The 20498-nt window shown below is 35.4% G+C and overlaps 2 protein-coding genes across 2 annotated transcripts; both read left to right on the top strand.

The window, feature by feature from the left end:
- The first annotated feature begins 11032 nt into the window (after window positions 1-11032).
- LOC104101351 (trans-cinnamate 4-monooxygenase C4H2) lies at window positions 11033-15356 on the top strand. Its single transcript, XM_009608792.4, has 3 exons — window positions 11033-11889; window positions 13573-13706; window positions 14560-15356. Exons 1-3 carry the CDS (start codon window positions 11105-11107, stop codon window positions 15156-15158), a joined length of 1518 nt encoding a protein of 505 aa, XP_009607087.1. The 5' UTR covers window positions 11033-11104; the 3' UTR covers window positions 15159-15356.
- Window positions 15357-17965: 2609 nt separating this feature from the next.
- Window positions 17966-20274, top strand: LOC104101352 (scarecrow-like protein 30). Its single transcript, XM_009608793.4, has one exon. It carries the CDS (start codon window positions 17966-17968, stop codon window positions 20060-20062), a length of 2097 nt encoding a protein of 698 aa, XP_009607088.1. The 3' UTR covers window positions 20063-20274.
- Window positions 20275-20498: the final 224 nt, after the last annotated feature.

The following is a 20498-nucleotide window of genomic DNA, read 5'->3' as shown; positions in this document are numbered from 1 at the left end:
TTCTATATTTCTTTCTATCTTTTATTGATACTTAGACACTGGTTGTATTAGTTTGGTTCTCTAGATACTCATGACTTAGTGACACCCCGATGTCGGGCTATTTTTCTGCACTTATATTTTATTTGGGTTTTACCCCGCATTTATGAGAAACTCCGGTTATTTTAAATGTCTTAATTCACTTCTGTTAAATTTTGAAAGTGTTTTGGAAAGGTCGGCTTGCCTAGTACCACGATAGGCTCCATCATAACGGGTTAGGTTTTGGGTCATGACAACACCTCAGTGGAAACCTCGTGTACTCACAATCTCAAAATACTAAATCACTCAGTATTATATAAGGCCAATCCAGCCCACGGGTAGATTTATCCGCAAATATAAATAATTCGGACAAGATCCATGTCGAGGGAATTCATCACAAATATAAATAAATAAGGCAACTCCATGCCCTAGGAAGTCCATCCCAAATATAAATAAATAAGGCAACTCCATGCCCTAGGAAGTCCATCCTAAATATAAGATCATTTGTGCTCACTGTGGGGGGTGCAGACGCTGGAAGGGCTCCTTCAGCCCAAGCTCTATATAAATCCAATATGGCCTACTGCGGCGTGCAGTCCGATCCCATAATAATAAAGCCTATAAGGCCTGCTGCGGCGTGCAACCCCGATCCATATAATAATAAATATAAAGCCAATATGGTCTGCTGCGGCGTGCATCTCGATCCCATAAATATCCTCACAAATAGATGAACATGGCTGAGTATGAAATTTACATTTTAAAATAATTAATTCAACAACAACACGACCATATGAGTCCCAAAATATTGGCATGTAGCCCAAACATGATTTTTAATATGAGCTTCAGCTCAATTTCTCTAACACATGGGGAACATGTGAATAATGACATGATTTTTTGATTATACAACTCTAAAAAATTTATTTAAGTCACAATTTCTATGGTGCACGCCCACACGCCCGTCACCTAGCCTATGCGTCATCTCCAAACAATTTATATAACACGTAATTCAGGGATTCATACCCTCAGAACCAAATTTAGAGGTGTTACTTACCTCAAACCGTGTAATTCTTTATTCCAATATGCCTTTGCCTCGCAAATATGTCTCCGAACACCTCGAATCTAGTCATAATTAATTAGATACACTCAATACAAATTATAGGAATCAATTCCATATAAAATACTAAATTTCTAATAAAATCCGAAATTAAACTCAAAAATCATCAGTGGGGCCCAAATCTCGGAACCCGACAAAAGTTACAAAATATGAACGCTCATTCAATCACGAGTCCAACCATACCAAATTTACCAAATTTCTACATCAACTCGACCTCCAAATCTCAAATCTTATTTTCAAATCCCTAGGCCCAATTTCTCGAATTATACCTCAAAAACACGTAATCTAGTCGGAATACTCAATGATAATTCAATATTATTGACTAACAATGATCACAAGTGACTTACCTCAAATTTTTCCGTGAATTCTCTCTGAAAAGGTGCCTCAACCCGTGTTGGAAATGTCCGAAAATGCCAAAATCCTGCAACCCCTCTGATTAAATTTTGTCCAGGGGTTTTCGCATCTGCGGCTCACTTGGCCGCATCTGCGGTCACGCTTTTGCGGTTAAGTTTTCCGCTTCTGCGACAGACCTTCGCTTCTGCGGACAAGAGTCTGCTTCTGCAAAGAAGGCGTCCGCTTCTGCTGTTTTTCCCAGCTTCCCCTGCCTCCCATTCTGCAACCTTGGTCTCGCTTCTGCGGATCCGCTTCTGCGAAGTTCCATCCGCTTCTGCGGACCTCACGCTTTTGCAATACCAGGCTCGCTTCTGCAAGCTCGCACTTGCGAGATAATTTCCGCAGATGCGATTGCATCAGTAGGCAGCAGATTCCCAACTTTGTTCTAAGTATATTTTTCGATCCGTTAACCATCCGAAACTCACCCTACGCCCCGGAACCTCAACCAATTATAACAATAAGTCCCAAAATATCATACGAACTTAGTCGAAACCTCAAATCACATCAAACAATGCTAAAACATGAATTATACCCCAATTCAAGTTGAAACTAAGAAATTCCAACTTCTACATTCAATGCCGAAACCTATCAAATCAAGTCCGATTGACCTCAAATTTTGCACACAAGTCATAAATAACATTACAGACCTATTCCAATTTCCAGAATCAGATTCCGAACCTGATATCAAAAAGCTAACTCCCCGGTCGAACTTCCAACTTAAATTTTCTGTTTTCGCCATTTCAAGCCTAAATTAACTACGGACTTCCAAATAATTTTTCGAACACACTCCTAAGTCCAAAATCACTATACGGAGCTACTGGAATCATAAAAATTTTATTCTGGGGTCGTTTATACATAAGTCAACATCCGGTCAACTATTTCAACTTAAGCTTTCATCCTTGAGACGAAGTGTCTCAATTTATTTCGGAACCTCACCAGACCCGAACCAATTGCCTCGACAAGTCATATAACAACTGTAAAGTACAAAATGAGCAGTAAATGGGGGAACGTGGATATAATACTCAAAACAAATGGCCTGGTCGTTACACACATATTGTTCTCCACAAAATCACATTTACTCTAATATTTAAAGAATGCTCTACACCAACATTGTTTGGGGTATCTCAGTAAATCCTCAATGATCTTACTGTCACCCAATTCTTCCAACTCATCTATCTTAGCCTTCAGATATGTTTCAAATGAAGCCCTTGCACAGGCCCATGACTTCTTCCTTTTTTCCTCACCTTTCCACTTTTGTTTCCAATTGCTCCATATGTGTCTTGCATACATTCTGTGCTCAGCATTTGGCATCAACTCGGCCACATATTGAACAAGTCCCTTAAGAAACAAGAAAAAGAGTTAGAATATCAGAAACATATATAAAGTAATTACAGGAAGAATGGGGGTGAAATATATACCTTTTGCATATCAGAAATAAAGGCCAGCCCTTCACCTTGGGATTCTATGAGCTGCAAATCATGCATCAGGCACCTAAAAAATCATGACCATGTATTGTTTGTCTCCTTTTCAACCACTGCCCAGGAAACATGGTACATTTGGTTGTTACCATCTTTACTAATACATGATAGTAGCTCATCTTTACACACACCCTTTAAAAATGCTCCATCAAAACCAATAACATTTCTACATCCTTCCAACCAACCTACTTTGCAAGCATGTAGACAAATGTAGATCCCCAAAAATACCTATTTACCGGGTATTGTCTCCTTTGAAGTATTCACAACAACAGTGCTGCCAGGGTATATAGACTTCAGTATGCCAACATAATCATATATGCTAGCAAACCCTTACTTGTAACCACCCAGACACTTACCCATGACCTGATGTTTAGCCCTGGCACATATGGATTTTTCCACATACACGCCATACTTTATCCTAATCAAATACTACAACTTCCTAAGCTTTATGTCAGGCTGGTTGATAATCATGTCCTTGAAATGTTTAGCTACCCATGCTGTATTAGCCATATAGTTTTTGGTTGCTCTGAAATACTTATGAACAGGATAGTAGCTGCTGACAATGAAATTCCCTGTGTGTCCATCCAATCTTCCCAAAATATGTCATCTGCATCTTCTTGAGTTCACACATTTTGCCCTACCTATGTTGCTCATTAGGCCTCAACTTAATTTGAACTCTTCGTTGTACAACATAATCTTGCAAAGCAGTTCTGAACTGTTTAACACTTTCAAAAACCATTTTCAACTGGAAACAAATTTTCTTGCAAGTAGTATCAAAGTTTACCCTGTTGCTGTATCTTCTTGGTTGAGGATTATGCACCCCATCTTCTTCAACTGCTTCATCATCTATATCCTCACTACCTGGATCTGAACTGTCCAGATATTGCTCATCCCCTCCTAACTTCCCAATATATTTGGAACCCCTATCCTTATACATGTCTTCAAAACCAAGGTCTATACCTACAGGTCCACTAAGTATCTCATCAGTATTAACTTTACTAGATCTTAATTTACTATTCTTTTCATTCACTTTATCCTGTCTAGTAGCAACAACTTCAGGTTTTAGGTCACTTGTCTGTATCACCATATAATGACTCATCTGTATCATCATCATCATCATCATCATCATCATCATCATCATCATCATCATCATAAATAGCCTCATAATCACCATCCTCACTTTCAGTGTTTCCCTCATCACCCTCATTACCATCAACATCACCCTCAGAATTACTTGCTAAATGAAAATTGTAGAACTCACCTTCATCTTCACTAGACTATTCTGTATCCTCCTCTATATCAGTAGCCCTCTCTTTACCCTTCATATGAGTGTTATCACCCTTATTTATATCATTGTTAAGTGAGTGTGTTGCCCTAGCATTAACATTACTTGTTTACCCATATGGCATTTTATTCAAGCCACATGGTTGAACATCAGTGGGATTCATATTTATACCACCACTACTCAATATTTCATATAGGTCCAAATCAACACATGGTGTACTAATTGTGTGACATAGATACACATCAATAAAATCCCCATCCTTAGGGTCTTTACACAAAGCTAACACATCAACATTATATTTCAGAAATCTAAATTCTCCTTTTTGGTTAATTTTACATGCATATTTATCTACTGTTAAGTATCCTATATCCTTAGCCCACTCATTAAAATAAATTATATGCAATTCATCAATGTCAGCCTGAAGAACAACTGGCTAAATGTGCCTATTTACATACCTCATAAATAGGTCAGCCACTAACCACCCTAGATGATGAAACTGTAATTTCACATAGACAGCCATTGAAATCTATAAAAAAAAGAGAGGCCAATTCAGATACACTTTAACTCTAAAAAGCCATAAACTTTATCAAAGTGGGAGACAAGAATATTTTGATATGCAAAAAAGCCCTAATTTTTTAACCCTAAATGCCATATCAGTCATGAAAAAGATAAAATCCCTAAAGTAAAGTGAATATTCAACTGTTTTCCCAAAAACCCTAATATAAAATCCCAAATAACAACAGATAAATATGCATGCAGAACAAAAATTATCTTTGACTTTCACACATTACTCACATTATTTCATAAGAAATTAGATGACAAAAGAGAAAAAGACATCAAAAGAAACAAAATCCCTAAAGTAAAGTGAAGATTCGACTGTTTTCTCCAAAAAACCTAATCTAAAATTCCAAATAACAAATAATTTGGGCATGTAGACAAAATATAGCTGACTATCACAGAATACTTCATAAGTAAACATATGATAAGAGAAAACGATATCAAAAGAGACAAACTAACCTTCAGATCCTATAACGTGACTAGAATCGAAAGCACATGCCAATCGAAGCTCGATCAAAATGATATTAACAGACAATAAACGAAAACAATATAATGGATTGAGTGATTATGATCGATTTTGGAAGGGGGTGACTTGTTTTTCAGGCCATTACTAACCTAGGTTCACAAGGGGAGGGTTTGGTTAGAGAGAGGTAAAAGACGAAATTAGCGTTTTTAGGTGAGTCTATTGAATAAATGAGGGTGGGGGAAATTAGGTAAAAGACGAAATTAGCGTTTTAATCCCAATCAACTGTGTTTTGTTTTCGCGCCCTTGACGTGTAACAAATCCAATGATCATTTGTTGACTGGATGGACACGTCTGTGTATGTGTAATACACGCGCGTAGGCTCAAGGGTCAGATGTGTTTATTAGTTAAGGAAATCATGAGTATGAGTGTTCAAATGAGAAAGTTTAAAGTTCATGTATCAATTTTTAAAAGCCCTACAAGTTTAAGTGGTCCAGAAGCCATTACACCTATAAGTATTATATGATGAGTTCTTGTGCTGCATCATGTAATGATCCAAGAGGATAATTAGTTAGTAAATTTAACATTCTTTAGTGCACAACTCAGAGCGAATTTGGATTAATTGACATTGTAAATTTCAAATACCAAATGATTAAGTAGGCACCTAGACATAGAAATTATGATTTTAGAAAAAAATAATATTTGAAGTTAAGTTAAACTGATATTTTATTTGAAATTATGTTTGGACATGTATTTCACTTAAAAAATAGTGTAGTTTTGTGAGAGAAAATAAATTTCACATAAAACTTATTTTCAAAAAAAAAAGAAAAAATCAAAAATTTAGTCCAATGTGATAACCAAACATTGATTTGAAAATATTTTTTCGAGAAAGGGAAAAAAATTCCAAACATAAAAACTGCGCCATTTTTAGCTTTAAGTTGTTCTCTTGGGAACATACATATCAAGGTTATAATAACCCAGCCGGTCATTTTGAGTATTTTAGTTTCGACCCCCTATTTATTGCCTTTGTTATGTTATATTATGATTATGTGATTCGCCGGGATATTTGATTTTGGTTTCGGGTGAGTTTCGGAATGAAATGGGACACATAGTCTCTAAGTCGGAGGCTTAAGTTGAAAGAGTTGACGTTGTTTGACTTTTTTGTAAACGACTTTAGAATTGAGTTTTAACTATTTCAATAGCACCGTATGGTAATTTTGGATTTAGGAGCATGTCCGGATGTTGATTTGGAGGTCCGTAGGTCATTTCAGTTTGAATTGGCGAAAGTACGAAAGTTAAAGGTTTGGAAGGTTGAGAAGTTTGACCGGGAGTTGGCATTATTGATATTGGGGTCGGATTTCGATTCCAGAAGTTAGAGTAGGTCTGTCATGTCATTCCTGACTTGTGTGCAAAATTTGAGTTCAATCGGAGTTGATTTGGTATGATTCGGCGTTAGGTTTGGAAATCGGAAGTTCATAATTTCAATAGGCTTGAATTGGGTTGCGATTCGTTGAATCAATATTGTTTTATGTGATTTTTGGTCTCGAGTAGGTCCGTTATGTGTTTTGGAACTTATTGTTATATTTGGATGGGGTCCCCTGAGCCCTGGTATGATTCGGATTGAATCCGGAATAAGTTTGGACTTGTGTGATTTTTGAAGATTGTTGTGACTGGTGCAATCGCACGTGCATTTTGGGTCGCAGGAGCGGCATTTGTGCCACAGAAGAGGAATTTGCCATGCCCAGTTGGGACCGCAGGTGCGGTCCATGTTCCGCAGAAGCGGGGACTCGCTGGTGCAGAGAGAAGCATCACATGAGCGGATTTGAGTATGCAGGGGAAAGACCGCAGGTGCGGTCGAAGCTCCGCAGATGCGGGCTCGCAGAAGTGAGCTAGTGATCACAGAAGCGTGGGCGCAGGTGCGCTTGCGTTGTCTACAGAAGTGGTATCTCAGGACCTTAGTGAGAACCGCACCTGCTAAGGAAATTCCGCAGATGCGGCTGTGTGTTCGCATATGCGAATTGACTAGGCAGAAAAGAGCTAAGTTCGAGGGTTTGATTTCATTATTCATTTTTGGACCTAGAGAGCTCGGTTTGTGGTGATTTTTCGAGAGTGTTTTAAGAAATTTATCGGGATAAGAGATTCTAACTCGATTTTGGTTATATTATAGGATTTCATTGTTATTTTCATCATTTTATTAGCGATTGAGTTGGAAATTTGGGAAAAAATTGTGAAAACTTCTTAGACTAAATTTTGGGGATTTGAAAGGCGATTTGAAGTCGGATTTGAGTAATTCTTGTATGGCTGGACTTGTTATTGAATGGGTGTTCGAATTTTATAATTTTGGTTAGGTTTCGAGGTGCGGGCCCGAGATTGACTTTTTGAGTTGACTTTTTATTTCTCTTTAAAGCTCGTAACTTTATTATTCGGAATAGCTTCCTATAGATTATATTTATGGTATGAAGCATTTTTGGCTAGATTCGAGCTGTTCTAAGTTGGATAATCGAGGAAAAATCTTACTAGTGGATTGAGTTATCGTGTTTTGAGGTAAGTATCTTGCCTAACCTTGTGTGGGGGAATTACCCCTTAGGATTGGTATTATTTTGTGTTAATTGTGGTATGTGAAAGCCGTGTACGCGAGGTGACGAGTACGTACACAGGTTAAATGTGGCTATTTACCGGTTCTAGCTATGTAGCTTCTCTTCATGCCTTTAATTGAGTTACCATAATATGTTATATTCATCATCTTTAGTCTATCTTCACATGCTTTACTTGTCTTACCATAATTGTTTCCTCTATTCCCCATTCATTATTTAACCGTTGTGGTGTACTCATGCTACGTTTCTTGTGCATATCCAGGTACCTCCTACCGGTCCAGGCACCAGTGAGACGAGCTCAGCTTTGGAGATTTCAAGGTATACTTATCGGCGTCCGTAGGCCTCGGAGTCACCCTCTATCTAGTCTATTTTATTTTCTTTCCCTTTTATTAGATACTTAACTGTTTGTAGAGCTTGTGACTTGTTATCACAAGATTTTGGGAAGTTTGTTGTACTGAGTGGCGAAGTTTCTTTTCTGATTATTGTTGGGTAATTGAGAGTTTATTTATTATTTCAGTCATATTTCGCACGTATGTTAGGCTTACTTAATATTAGAGATTATGTGTCATCACGACATCCTATGGAGGGAAAATGGGGTCGTGACAAATGTATATCTCCATTGAGTCATTAACCAATTGTTAAAGAGCAAAATATTTCTCGAGTTTTTTCCATTTTTATGATATTCATTCTATCTTGTTCCATTTCAAAATAATTGTTATAATTGATAAAAACTAATCAAGCAGATAACTATTTCCAAACATTATTTTTCAAAATGTTTTTCCAAACAAAAGTTTTTGCAAAATATAGAGGCACACAGTTTTCGGAGTATGACAAGGTGACGTAGATGAATTCGATCAATGTAATAATGTTTGGCACGATTTATATGATCAAATTGTTATATTTGGATAAATATTTAATTACGTACGTGCCTGACATAGACTTCTAACAATTTATTGGTTACAGTTTACTTGTTTGAAATGTTCAAGTCAAAATCCATATAAAAATGATTATCACCTAAATCATATGGTAATTGATTAACTAGTCTACTAATCAATTATTGGAGTTATAAACCTCACCAACTAGGCTACAGATAGCAAGTTTATTTAAGTAACTAATTAGTTGGTTGATTCTTTTGTTTGAAAATATAATTAGGTAAATTAAAACCATTACTAAACTATCATATCAGGAATCCAACGCCAAATCACTAAAATGTCAATTACTATATACTAAGTAACTGATTATAGTACAGTACTTGGACTACGTCAAAAGAATAAGAAATTGTAAATTTACAATGTCATCTACTCATCTGTTCATGGTAATATTAAAAAGGGATTAAATTATTTGTTTCAGATCAGTTCTTCAAAATTTGACCTTTTGGCTCATATTTTTTTTTTAATAATCTCAAATTTGTTTTTATCGGATTGGGTAAATCTTACCAAAAATGACGTGACCTCCACCTGCTGATTTGAAAGAGGATTAACTTAATTCAAGTAATCCAATTATTAATGCAACTAAAGGGTCATTTTGATGTCATATGACCTCGTCCTATATCTCGTCTCGTACTATAAGCAAACCGTTATGATAGAGAGCCTTTCCCTTTAAATAGTCGAATTAATAAATTTCAAAGATTGATACTTAAATTAAAAGAAAGAAAATCCTACTATACCCTCTTAATTACCCATTAATGATTTTGTAATATGTACATAATTAACAAATTTAATTATGTACGACCATGCGTCTCTCTCTTGTTTGTCAAACGCACATCCAAAGACAAAGAGATGGAGAATTTGGACACCTTCTCTGTACTCTCGCATTTGGCCAAGAAATGTCTTTCTAACTAGGCGTTTGGAAATAAGAATTTTAAAATTCCGAAAAAAGTAATAAAAAAAATTAACTGAAAACGATATTTAAAAATTAGAATTGTATTTGGATATGGATACTATTTGGAGCTGCTTTTTAATTTTTTTTGAGTGATTTAAAGAAAAAATTTTAAAAAATAACTTTTTAAAATTTTTGAAATTTTTAATTTTTTTTTAAAATTCAATTTCAAATAAAATTTGAAATATTTATGGATAAACACTTATTACAAAAGAAAAAATTGAACATATTTCGAGAGAAACTGAAAAATTTCTTATGGCCCTTCTAAATTCTTAGAACAAAAGCTGCATACACATCTTGTGCTAAGTGGAGAAACTCCAACAACACGTGCAGAAAATATTGTCTACATTTTAGGTAATACTATGGCACTTTCTTTAAGAAGAATAAACTTAAATAATAGTTTATTTAACTATTTAAATAAAAATAGCTGATATATATATATATATATATATATAATCGTGTATAATTTAGTATACGAACTAAAATAAGTAAACAGTAAATTCAGTCGTTTATTTATATAAAGATCTCATTTTTATCCATTTTAAAAAGATTAAATATTTTTATATTTTATAATAACTCTTTATATTTAATATTCCTATTTTAATGACACTCTGCTAGAGATGATATGTCGTGTTCATGATTACAAATTTTAAGAATAATGGAGTAGTTAAATATTGAATACGATATAAAGATCCCATTTTTATCCGTTTAAATTTTATTGAGTATTTTTATATGTAATAACTCTTTAAATTTGATTTTCCCATCTTAGTGACACTCTTGTATAAATAACATGTTGTGTTCATGATAACAAAATTTTAAGAAAAATAGTCAAATATCGTATACAGTTAAATCTCTCTATAACAACAATCCTATACAATAATCATTCAATATAAAAGTCGAGTTATTTTCGGAATTGAATATATATTATGTTATAATATATGTCCTCTACTTTTCTATAACAGCACTTCACTATAGCAATCAAAAAATTTCGGAACAAACGAAGAGTTGTAAAGTAATACCCAAAAGCTTACACAATTTTAAGTAATGAATCTTGGCTTAAAAATCAAATTAATTAATACTATTGAATTATTGGTCTATGCTTCGAGTAAGTTCTTCACGAGCTCACCAAACCCCATCATCTCTCTTTTTCTCCACCTAACCCCATCTACCATTTCAACTCACCGTTAAACTTAACGCCGTTATCTCTCCACCTAACTCCCTTTTATTTCTTTTCGCTATATAAATCCTACACACTTCACACTCTCTGACAACCGTACCAAAAACACCTCTTTCTCCCCAAAAAAGAGCTAATTTCCCTTGTCCCCAAAAATGGATCTTCTCTTACTAGAGAAGACCTTAATTGGTCTCTTCTTTGCCATTTTAATCGCTATAATTGTCTCTAGACTTCGTTCAAAGCGTTTTAAGCTTCCCCCAGGACCAATCCCAGTACCAGTTTTTGGTAATTGGCTTCAAGTTGGTGATGATTTAAACCACAGAAATCTTACTGATTTTGCCAAAAAATTTGGTGATCTTTTCTTGTTAAGAATGGGCCAGCGTAATTTAGTTGTTGTGTCATCTCCTGAATTAGCTAAAGAAGTTTTACACACACAAGGTGTTGAATTTGGTTCAAGAACAAGAAATGTTGTATTTGATATTTTTACTGGAAAAGGTCAAGATATGGTTTTTACTGTATATGGTGAACACTGGAGAAAAATGAGGAGAATTATGACTGTACCATTTTTTACTAATAAAGTTGTGCAGCAATATAGAGGGGGGTGGGAGTTTGAAGTGGCAAGTGTAATTGAGGATGTGAAGAAAAATCCTGAATCTGCTACTAATGGGATTGTATTAAGGAGGAGATTACAATTGATGATGTATAATAATATGTTTAGGATTATGTTTGATAGGAGATTTGAGAGTGAAGATGATCCTTTGTTTGTTAAGCTTAAGGCTTTGAATGGTGAAAGGAGTAGATTGGCTCAGAGTTTTGAGTATAATTATGGTGATTTTATTCCCATTTTGAGGCCTTTTTTGAGAGGTTATTTGAAGATCTGTAAAGAAGTTAAGGAGAAGAGGCTGCAGCTTTTCAAAGATTACTTTGTTGATGAAAGAAAGTAAGTTCACTTTTTCTCCTTTTTGCTTAATTTGTCAATTTTCCTCAGTTTTACAGTCTAAGTTCTAATCTTTATGCATTCTCCTTAGAATAAATAGCTGCACATCTAATTTTTAGAATTAAAAATAGCTGGCGAATACATAGTATTTGTATAATTCATGTATAATATGTGTATAACTGTGTATATTTAATGTATAATCTATGTATAACTACTGGAAAAAATAAACAAAGAATCTGGCCGTTTATTTGTGTGACAGTCCCTTTATCATTTGGTTTTACACATGATAAAAAAGGTCTGTTTGCTGGTAAAAATCTTTGGGATTTTGGGAATCACACAATTCCATTCTTGATTGTAGTGAAAATTCTTAATTGCTTTGAGTTCTGCTGCAGTTGGGTTTCCAGAATATTACTGCCTCTGATTTGTTTTATTGTCCCTTAAAGTTTTGGATCGAAAATCATTCAATAGCATTAACTAAGAAGGGTATTTGACTTAATCTGGCACAAGGATGAATTTGGGAAAAATAATTAATGTCTTCTGATTTTCTAAATCTAATAAGTAGGTTATTTGGACCAAATTTGTTTGGTTAAATCAACAATAAAAAGGATTGGAGGGAGTAGTTCCTCTAGTCTAACTATTTTATTTGTTTTGGCGAACTGAATTGCTTCAAATATTTGATGTTTTATAAAATATAAGAATTACTTTTTTTTTTTTTAACCATCTTCTCTCCTTGTTTTAATTGGTGAAGTGTTATTTTAAAGAAAAATAAAGAGTAGTTTAGCCAAATAAATTTATGAATAAGATTATTAAATGTTTTTTTTAAAAGGTATGCTAAATCTTTGAGTAAGGATGAATTTGGAAAAAATAATTAATGTCTGCTGGCTTTCCTAAAGCTGACAAGTTTTTTGAACCAAATTTGTTTGATTAAAACCACAAATAAAAAGGTTTAGAGGAAGTTCTTCCTCTGGTCTAAATATGCGTAGTTTTGGCAAACTAAATTTGTTTCAAATATTTGGCGTTTTAGGAGAATGAAATTCATTTATTACTTTTTTTTTCAGATCTATCAATTAGCGGGAGTAATAACTATAGTGAGATTTTTAAAGAGAGATAAACGGTAGATTAATGAAATATTCTTATGATCAAGGCAATTAAACGTCACCTTAAAGGGCCTGCAAAGCTAGGAAAGACAAATTATATAGAAGTAAGGTAGTAATTAGTGTATTTAGTTTCCCTTTACCATATGGTAAGAGTCAGAATTTCTCAACCAAGAGGTTGTGAGTTTAATTTCCCTTTACCCTAGTTTAATTAGTGTATTTAATTTCCCTTTACCATATGACTAGAGTGGGTTGCTCTAGTGGTAAGCACCCTCCACTTCCAACCAAGAGGTTGCGAGTTCGAGTCACCCCAAGAGCAAGGTGGGGGAGTTCTTTGAGGGAGGAAGCCGAGAATCTATCGGAAACAACCTCTCTACCCTAAGGTAGGGGTAAGGTATGCGTACACATTACTCTCCCCAGACCCCACTAGTGTGATTATACTGGGTTCTTGTTGTTGTTGTTGTTGTTGTTGTGTGGTTGAGTACTAATTGAAGTGCTCAGAGCTACTATTAGGTAGCTTTTGATTGTGGTTGAGTACTCATTGAAATGGACCTTGAGTTTAGCTTTTGTAACATTTTTATTGCTTACTCAGGAAGCTTTCAAATACCAAGAGCTTGGACAGCAATGCTCTGAAATGTGCGATTGATCATATTCTTGAGGCTCAACAGAAGGGGGAGATCAATGAGGACAACGTTCTTTACATTGTTGAAAACATCAATGTTGCTGGTACGTTTCAAAAAAACCAATTTAAATTCACGGAATATAATTTTTTCTAGTTTGGTTAGTATCATTTGTAGTATGTGCATCTCCTAGTTAAAAGGTGGAAAAGAACTTTTAAGAGTACCTGGTTTATATGCTTGTGAGTTCATTCCGAATAACAGCATTTTTAATTGGATGTCACGTGATCTTTAACGATCCTCTAGTCATAATAAGTGTAATTTATAAGTGAATGTATTTCCCTGTTCTAATACTCTGTTTTTTTCTCAAAAGTGGGACTTGAGAACTTCCAAATCGGGTCTCAAGAACATTTGTTTTTATAACCAAAATGGGCTTTCTAATGATTTATAGTTTGATATCACATGCGATGGACCGGTTGGTGGTACCACCTACCAATATCTTCATGAGTTTTGGGTAGAGCAGTATCCGTGAGTGCACATTGTAAAGCACCTAACTTTCCATTAGTAATGGCTTAAACCAACTCATGCTAATTATGATCATGATAAAGGAGTAATGTAGAAAAAGATCCATATTATCATTGTTTTGTCCCAAATAAGCAATTATGGTGACATCCAAGTAGAATAGCTAGTTGCTCACATTAACAACAGCAAAATATCCAGTGTATTCTGGGTCTTGGCAAGGCAGGGTAGTGTGTACGCAGACCTTACCCCTACCTTTAAAAAGGCAGAGAGTCTGTTTTCGATAGACCCTCGGTTCAATGTAGTTTCGTTGCATCGCCTTTTTGGTGAGTTAAACTTTAATAGTCTCTTATCCTACCTTTGTTTTGGAGTTTATGCTTGCTTCATAGGCTTCTTGACAATTTGATGATTAAGCTAATATGCTTACCTATTGCTATGAGCAGCTATAGAAACCACATTATGGTCAATTGAGTGGGGTATCGCCGAGTTAGTCAACCACCCTCACATCCAAAAGAAACTCCGCGACGAGATTGACACAGTTCTTGGCCCAGGAGTGCAAGTGACTGAACCAGACACCCACAAGCTTCCATACCTTCAGGCTGTGATCAAGGAGACGCTTCGTCTCCGTATGGCAATTCCTCTATTAGTCCCACACATGAACCTTCACGATGCAAAGCTTGGCGGGTTTGATATTCCAGCAGAGAGCAAAATCTTGGTTAACGCTTGGTGGCTAGCTAACAACCCGGCTCATTGGAAGAAACCCGAAGAGTTCAGACCCGAGAGGTTCTTCGAAGAGGAGAAGCACGTTGAGGCCAATGGCAATGACTTCAGATATCTTCCGTTTGGCGTTGGTAGGAGGAGTTGCCCTGGAATTATACTTGCATTGCCAATTCTTGGCATTACTTTGGGACGTTTGGTTCAGAACTTTGAGCTGTTGCCTCCTCCAGGCCAGTCGAAGCTCGACACCACAGAGAAAGGTGGACAGTTCAGTCTCCATATTTTGAAGCATTCCACCATTGTGTTGAAACCAAGGTCTTGCTGAACTTTCTGATCCTAATCAATTAAGGGGTTGAAGAAATTTTATAATTATGATTGTATTTGATTAAAAACGTTGAAGTTTGACAGAAAACATTCTTCTTTTTATGTTATAGAAAGTCTTGTTGGACTAGTTTCATTGTAAGATCGACCTATCTGAAATGTCTTTTTTTGATGCACAATGGTAATTTGGCTTTCTAATCAACCGAAGAGTTTGACTTTTGATCCTAGTATATCAAAATGAAAATCGTAATAACCAAAATGAACTCGGATTTTCCCATACGAACATGAGATTTTTTTTTTTTTTTTTTTATATATTCTTTTTCACTGAACTTCTGGACCACCTACAAATTTCTGCTTCCGTGACACCACATGATAGAAGCCTCAAATTGAGGAAAGTGTAGGGAGGAGGGGGGCACATATTAGTATATCCGATTTGTGTCTTATTTCTTCTTGTATTGTATTTAAACGACATGATAAATATTTAACCTGGTTAGGTACATTTTTGTGGTTGTTTTTTTTCAGGGTGTTAATGGATATTTAAAAATCGACTAAATCGACCGCACCGAGCCGAATCGATTTTTAGGTGTCTTTTAATAAAACCGTAGGTTTTTATATAAATCTACAACCGTACCGATAATTATGGTAAATTTTTTATTTTATGAAAATAAACCTAGAAAATACCGAACCGTATCGAATAAATTTACATGTGAAAAATATATATGTTAAGTTTAAAAATAATAATTAAATTTTTCCTTGGGCGTAGGAATTATGAAAATTGTTACAAGCCAACAAGTGATTAAAATCAAAATCCTAATTCTCAAACCTAATATGCTACTCCTACCAAAACTAAATTATTTATAACATATTCACTAGTAAGACACAAAGTATTCTAACGGTTATGAGTAGCAAACTATAATGTATTGAATATGTTACTTTTCGTATAATTTAGATTTATCTTTTTGAATATTTAATCTTCTATAAACTTTATTCATGAGTCCCAACTTGATTAATATTTTTCTACTCATATGATTTATCTTTTCTTTGTCTTTGTTTAGTTTCTTTTACATTGCTGTATAGTAGTTGATGGATCTATACTCTCGGCATCTTTCATGTTTTCTTAGTTCATCACCATTTAAACAGTAAAATTGTTTAGAGAGTTTTGCTAAGTCCTATAAAAGTATGTGTGTTATGACATTCTACTTTTACTAGTGACTTTTACATGATATTTAAAAAATACCGAAAATTAACCGAACCGTACCGATACCAAATAGAAATCAACATGATTGAGACAGTTTCGAAAAGTCTAATCTTGATTATACATAATAGAATAACCGAAACATTGGTATGGTACAATTTTTATAAAATAACCGACCGAACCGAACCCCTAGTTTTTTCTATCGTGAAAAAGGAGCACTTTATTAATCAACCCCTGTCCCGCTCAACTTTACTCAATTATTAATTTTATTTCTTGTTTTTTCCCGCTAAAGTAGAATTTATTAGCTAAAAAAAGTTGAAGAACGACAATTATGTCTCAAAATCTCCTACCACCATTGGGCTTGTAAGAATTACGGTTGGGATTTGGTTGCCCAAACAAATGAGACTATTATCCGCTTAGGTCCAACGAGACTCACGGATTTGTTTCTTGGGCTATAACATCATCAAATTCAAAATAAATTCTTTATTTTACTCTCATTCCGAGATGAGATTGACTTAAGGTGTCATTTACTTTTGATAGTTTGAACCTTGTCATTTCATTTTGGTTGCCATTTACCTTGGGTGTCTCATTAACGCCTTATCTTTTTGTAAAACAATCTGACCCCTCTACCTCCAAAAAAAAAATGGTGACCACGGACTGAACTGCATAGTTTGCGAGGGTTCAATTGAATTTTCTTCCACAAAAAAGATAAAACAGGTTTATGTGTATAACTTGATTATGGGTGTCAAAACTAAACTAGGAAAATACATACCGTCCAAACTTGGCCGGGTTGGACACACATATTCTCATGGGGGTCGATTTGGGCACATCTCAAATCTGACCATCTAAAAATTAAGCTGATTTAGGCTACATAAGTCGCCCAAATTGATAAATTTGTTTGATATGTTAGAGCTGGAGGGTTTAGGGTATGACTTATTTAACTCATTTTAACTCAATTTCAATCTTAGGTCAAGTAACGTTTGGACGGATCAATAACTCATTGTTTGAATCATTACATCTGTTCTAGTTCAGTCCAATCCCACCATTTGACACCCCTAAATCTTGACCGCGAGCTGAAAGTTAATTCGTTGCATGTTACACCCGACAAATGATGCAGCATCGTAGAATGTTTGCATTCGGATTTAGATAACATTAGCTGTGTCCAAAATAGTGACAGAGTCACATGTTGAGGAACCAGATCGAGTGTCAACAATTATTGATATCGAGATTTACAATATTTTGCCCACCGATGAGTCCCTACTTCCCAGCCCTTTTTGTCCCCTGAAATATAATATATCACCAAAACTATATATATCATTATCCCATCTCTTCTATAATTCTATAAATAGTATTTTACTATAGTCGGTTTCTCTATCACCTTTCATTTCCTTCTCATTTCGGCTCCTGTTAATTTTCTGTATTCCAAAATTTCCCAGTTTTCTAAGGTTAGCTTGTGTACATATAGACAATAGCTTAAGTTGTAGTTTTTCTTCATTCTGATCTAGATCTCTCTACCATTTCCCATGTATAACTCCAACTTTGTACGTTTTCGTCCACTTCAAGTTTATATTTAGCTGTCTGTGAATAAGTTAGCTCATAAAAAAGCCTTTTCTATAATGAATACTAATACCTATTTTCCATCAGTTGATCATAGATCATCAGATGGACTCGAACTTTGTCATCGTTTCGCTATGACCAGTACTAATCTTGGCAATGAATTTAGCAGTGCTGATCATCATGATGTTGTGTTCTTTTCATCGAGTTGCGGAACATCATCAAATAATGATAACGTTGTTGTTGAGGGTGGTGGTGGTTGTGATCAAACAGTAGTCGAAAGCGACTACTTTGATGGAGTGTTTAAGTATATACAACAGATGCTTTTGGAAGAAGATGATGATTTAGAAAGTAGACCTTGCATGTTTCAAGATTGCGTTGCTCTTCAGGCTGCTGAGAAATCTTTTTATGATGCCCTCACTGACAACAACAACAACGATCCAACAATCGTCGAACACTGTTCTAGTACTGATTTTCCAGTTAATCATGCTTTTATTAGTACTACTCATTGTCTGCAAGACGACAACTTCAATCACTTTCTTGATCAGCCCAACTTGATTTCTGATTTCAATGCTTCAAATACTGGAATACGTGGAAACACTCCTTTGAACAATAATTGTCAAGCTGCTGCTGCTGCTAATGGTGATCATAGGAATATCTATTATGGTGTAAACTCCCCAAATACTAACAATCAAGGGGGGACATCAAAGTCAGAGGGGAAAAAGAAGCACAATCGAGAGGAATGTGGCGAATCATCAAACGGGCCAAATAGCAAGCAGTTTGCGAGTAATGGTACAGAGGAAACAGAAGAGCAAACTCATGAGGAGTACTACGATAAGGCACTTCTTTGTCCAGATATGAATCCTGCATTTTATGTTGAGGATTCGTGTGACGACGGATCAAGATCATCATCAGAAAATGTAGCATGGGACAAGCAAAAAAGCCGTCATATAAAGCAGTCTAAAAGAGGAAGGCCACGTGGAAGCAAAAAAGGTGTAAAGACTAATGAAGTAGTAGATCTTACCAGTCTCCTAACACGATGCGCGGAAGCAGTAGCTAGCTATAACAGCAAGACTTTTGTGGAAGTTCTCAGCAAAATCAGGCAACACTCTTCTCCCTTTGGCGATCCTACTGCTAGATTGGCCTATTGCTTTGCCAATGCCCTCGAAGCTCGGTTTGCTGGTGGTGGTGGAGACACAATTACTACTCCTAAGAAATCAATATTATCAGCTGCAGATTTCTTAAAAGCATTTCAGGTATACATCACAGCTTGTCCATTCAAGAGAATGTCAAACATATTTGCTAACAAGTCTATCGCAAAATTAACCAATGAAGCTCCAAAGATTCACATAATAGATTTTGGGATACTATATGGATTTCAATGGCCTTGTATAATACATGGAATTTCCCTTAGGCCAGGTGGACCTCCAAAGCTTAAGATTACAGGAATTGATTTCCCTCAACCAGGTTTTCGACCAGCTGAGAGAGTCGAGGAGACAGGACGTCGATTGGAGAATTATTGCAAGAGATTTGGTGTTCCATTTGAATATAAAGCAATAGCAAAGAAATGGGATGATATTAAACTAGAAGATCTGATTATTGAACAAGATGAAACTGTGGTTGTCAATTGTTTGTACAGGCTAAAGAATGTACCCGATGAAACAGTATTATCACATGGCAGCAACAGTCCGAGAAATGCTGTTCTAAAATTGATCAAGGAAATAAATCCACACTGGTTCGTTCATGGGATCGTGAACGCTATGTACAATGCCTCTTTCTTCACTACAAGATTTCGAGAAGCTTTATTTCATTTCTCGTCTCAGTTTGACATGTTCGAAGCTACAATGACACGAGAAGATGAAGGGAGGATGATATTCGAGCAAGAAGTATTCGGAAGAGATATAAGGAACGTTATAGCTTGTGAAGGGACGGAGAGAGTTGAGAGGCCGGAGAGTTACAAGCAATGGTCAGTGAGGAATCAGATAGCGGGGTTCAGGCAACTTCCGTTGAATCAAGACATTGTCAAGGAAGTTAAGGCCAAGGTGAGAATGTTTTATCACAGGGATTTTCTAGTGGATGAAGATAGTAATTGGATGTTGCAGGGTTGGAAAGGAAGAATAATGTATGCACTCTCTGTTTGGCAGCCTATACATAAATAAAAGTGCGCACTAATCTCCCGCTACGCGCGGGGTCCGGAAAAGGAATATACATAAATAAAGCTGTTAATTTACAGCTTGTTTGAATGGTTGTTACTCATCGTTTTATAATGTATTGTATTGTATTGTATTGTATTGCATCGTTATATGAATACAATATTTGAATAGATTGTACTGTTCACTATTGTTAAATAACATTTTGTTGTTTGATTTGACTATATCGTACTGTACTGTAACTGTTAAGTTTACTAAAATACCCTCTATTATTTAAATATTAAATTTATCAAAAATTACGCATAAAAATAATATAAGAAAACCCTTTTCTACTAATTTATCATCAAATATGTCTTATAAAGAAAGGAACGAGAATTGGCAAAACACAGGAACAAATAATTGGAGTTAAAATCACATTAGGAGAAAAAACAAAACAAAAAGAAGG

This window comes from Nicotiana tomentosiformis, chromosome 6, assembly GCF_000390325.3.
Source record: "Nicotiana tomentosiformis chromosome 6, ASM39032v3, whole genome shotgun sequence".
NCBI classification, from domain to species: Eukaryota; Viridiplantae; Streptophyta; class Magnoliopsida; order Solanales; family Solanaceae; genus Nicotiana; species Nicotiana tomentosiformis.
Note: the sequence above shows the minus strand (reverse complement) of the source record. Positions and strands in the feature narration are given on the sequence as shown.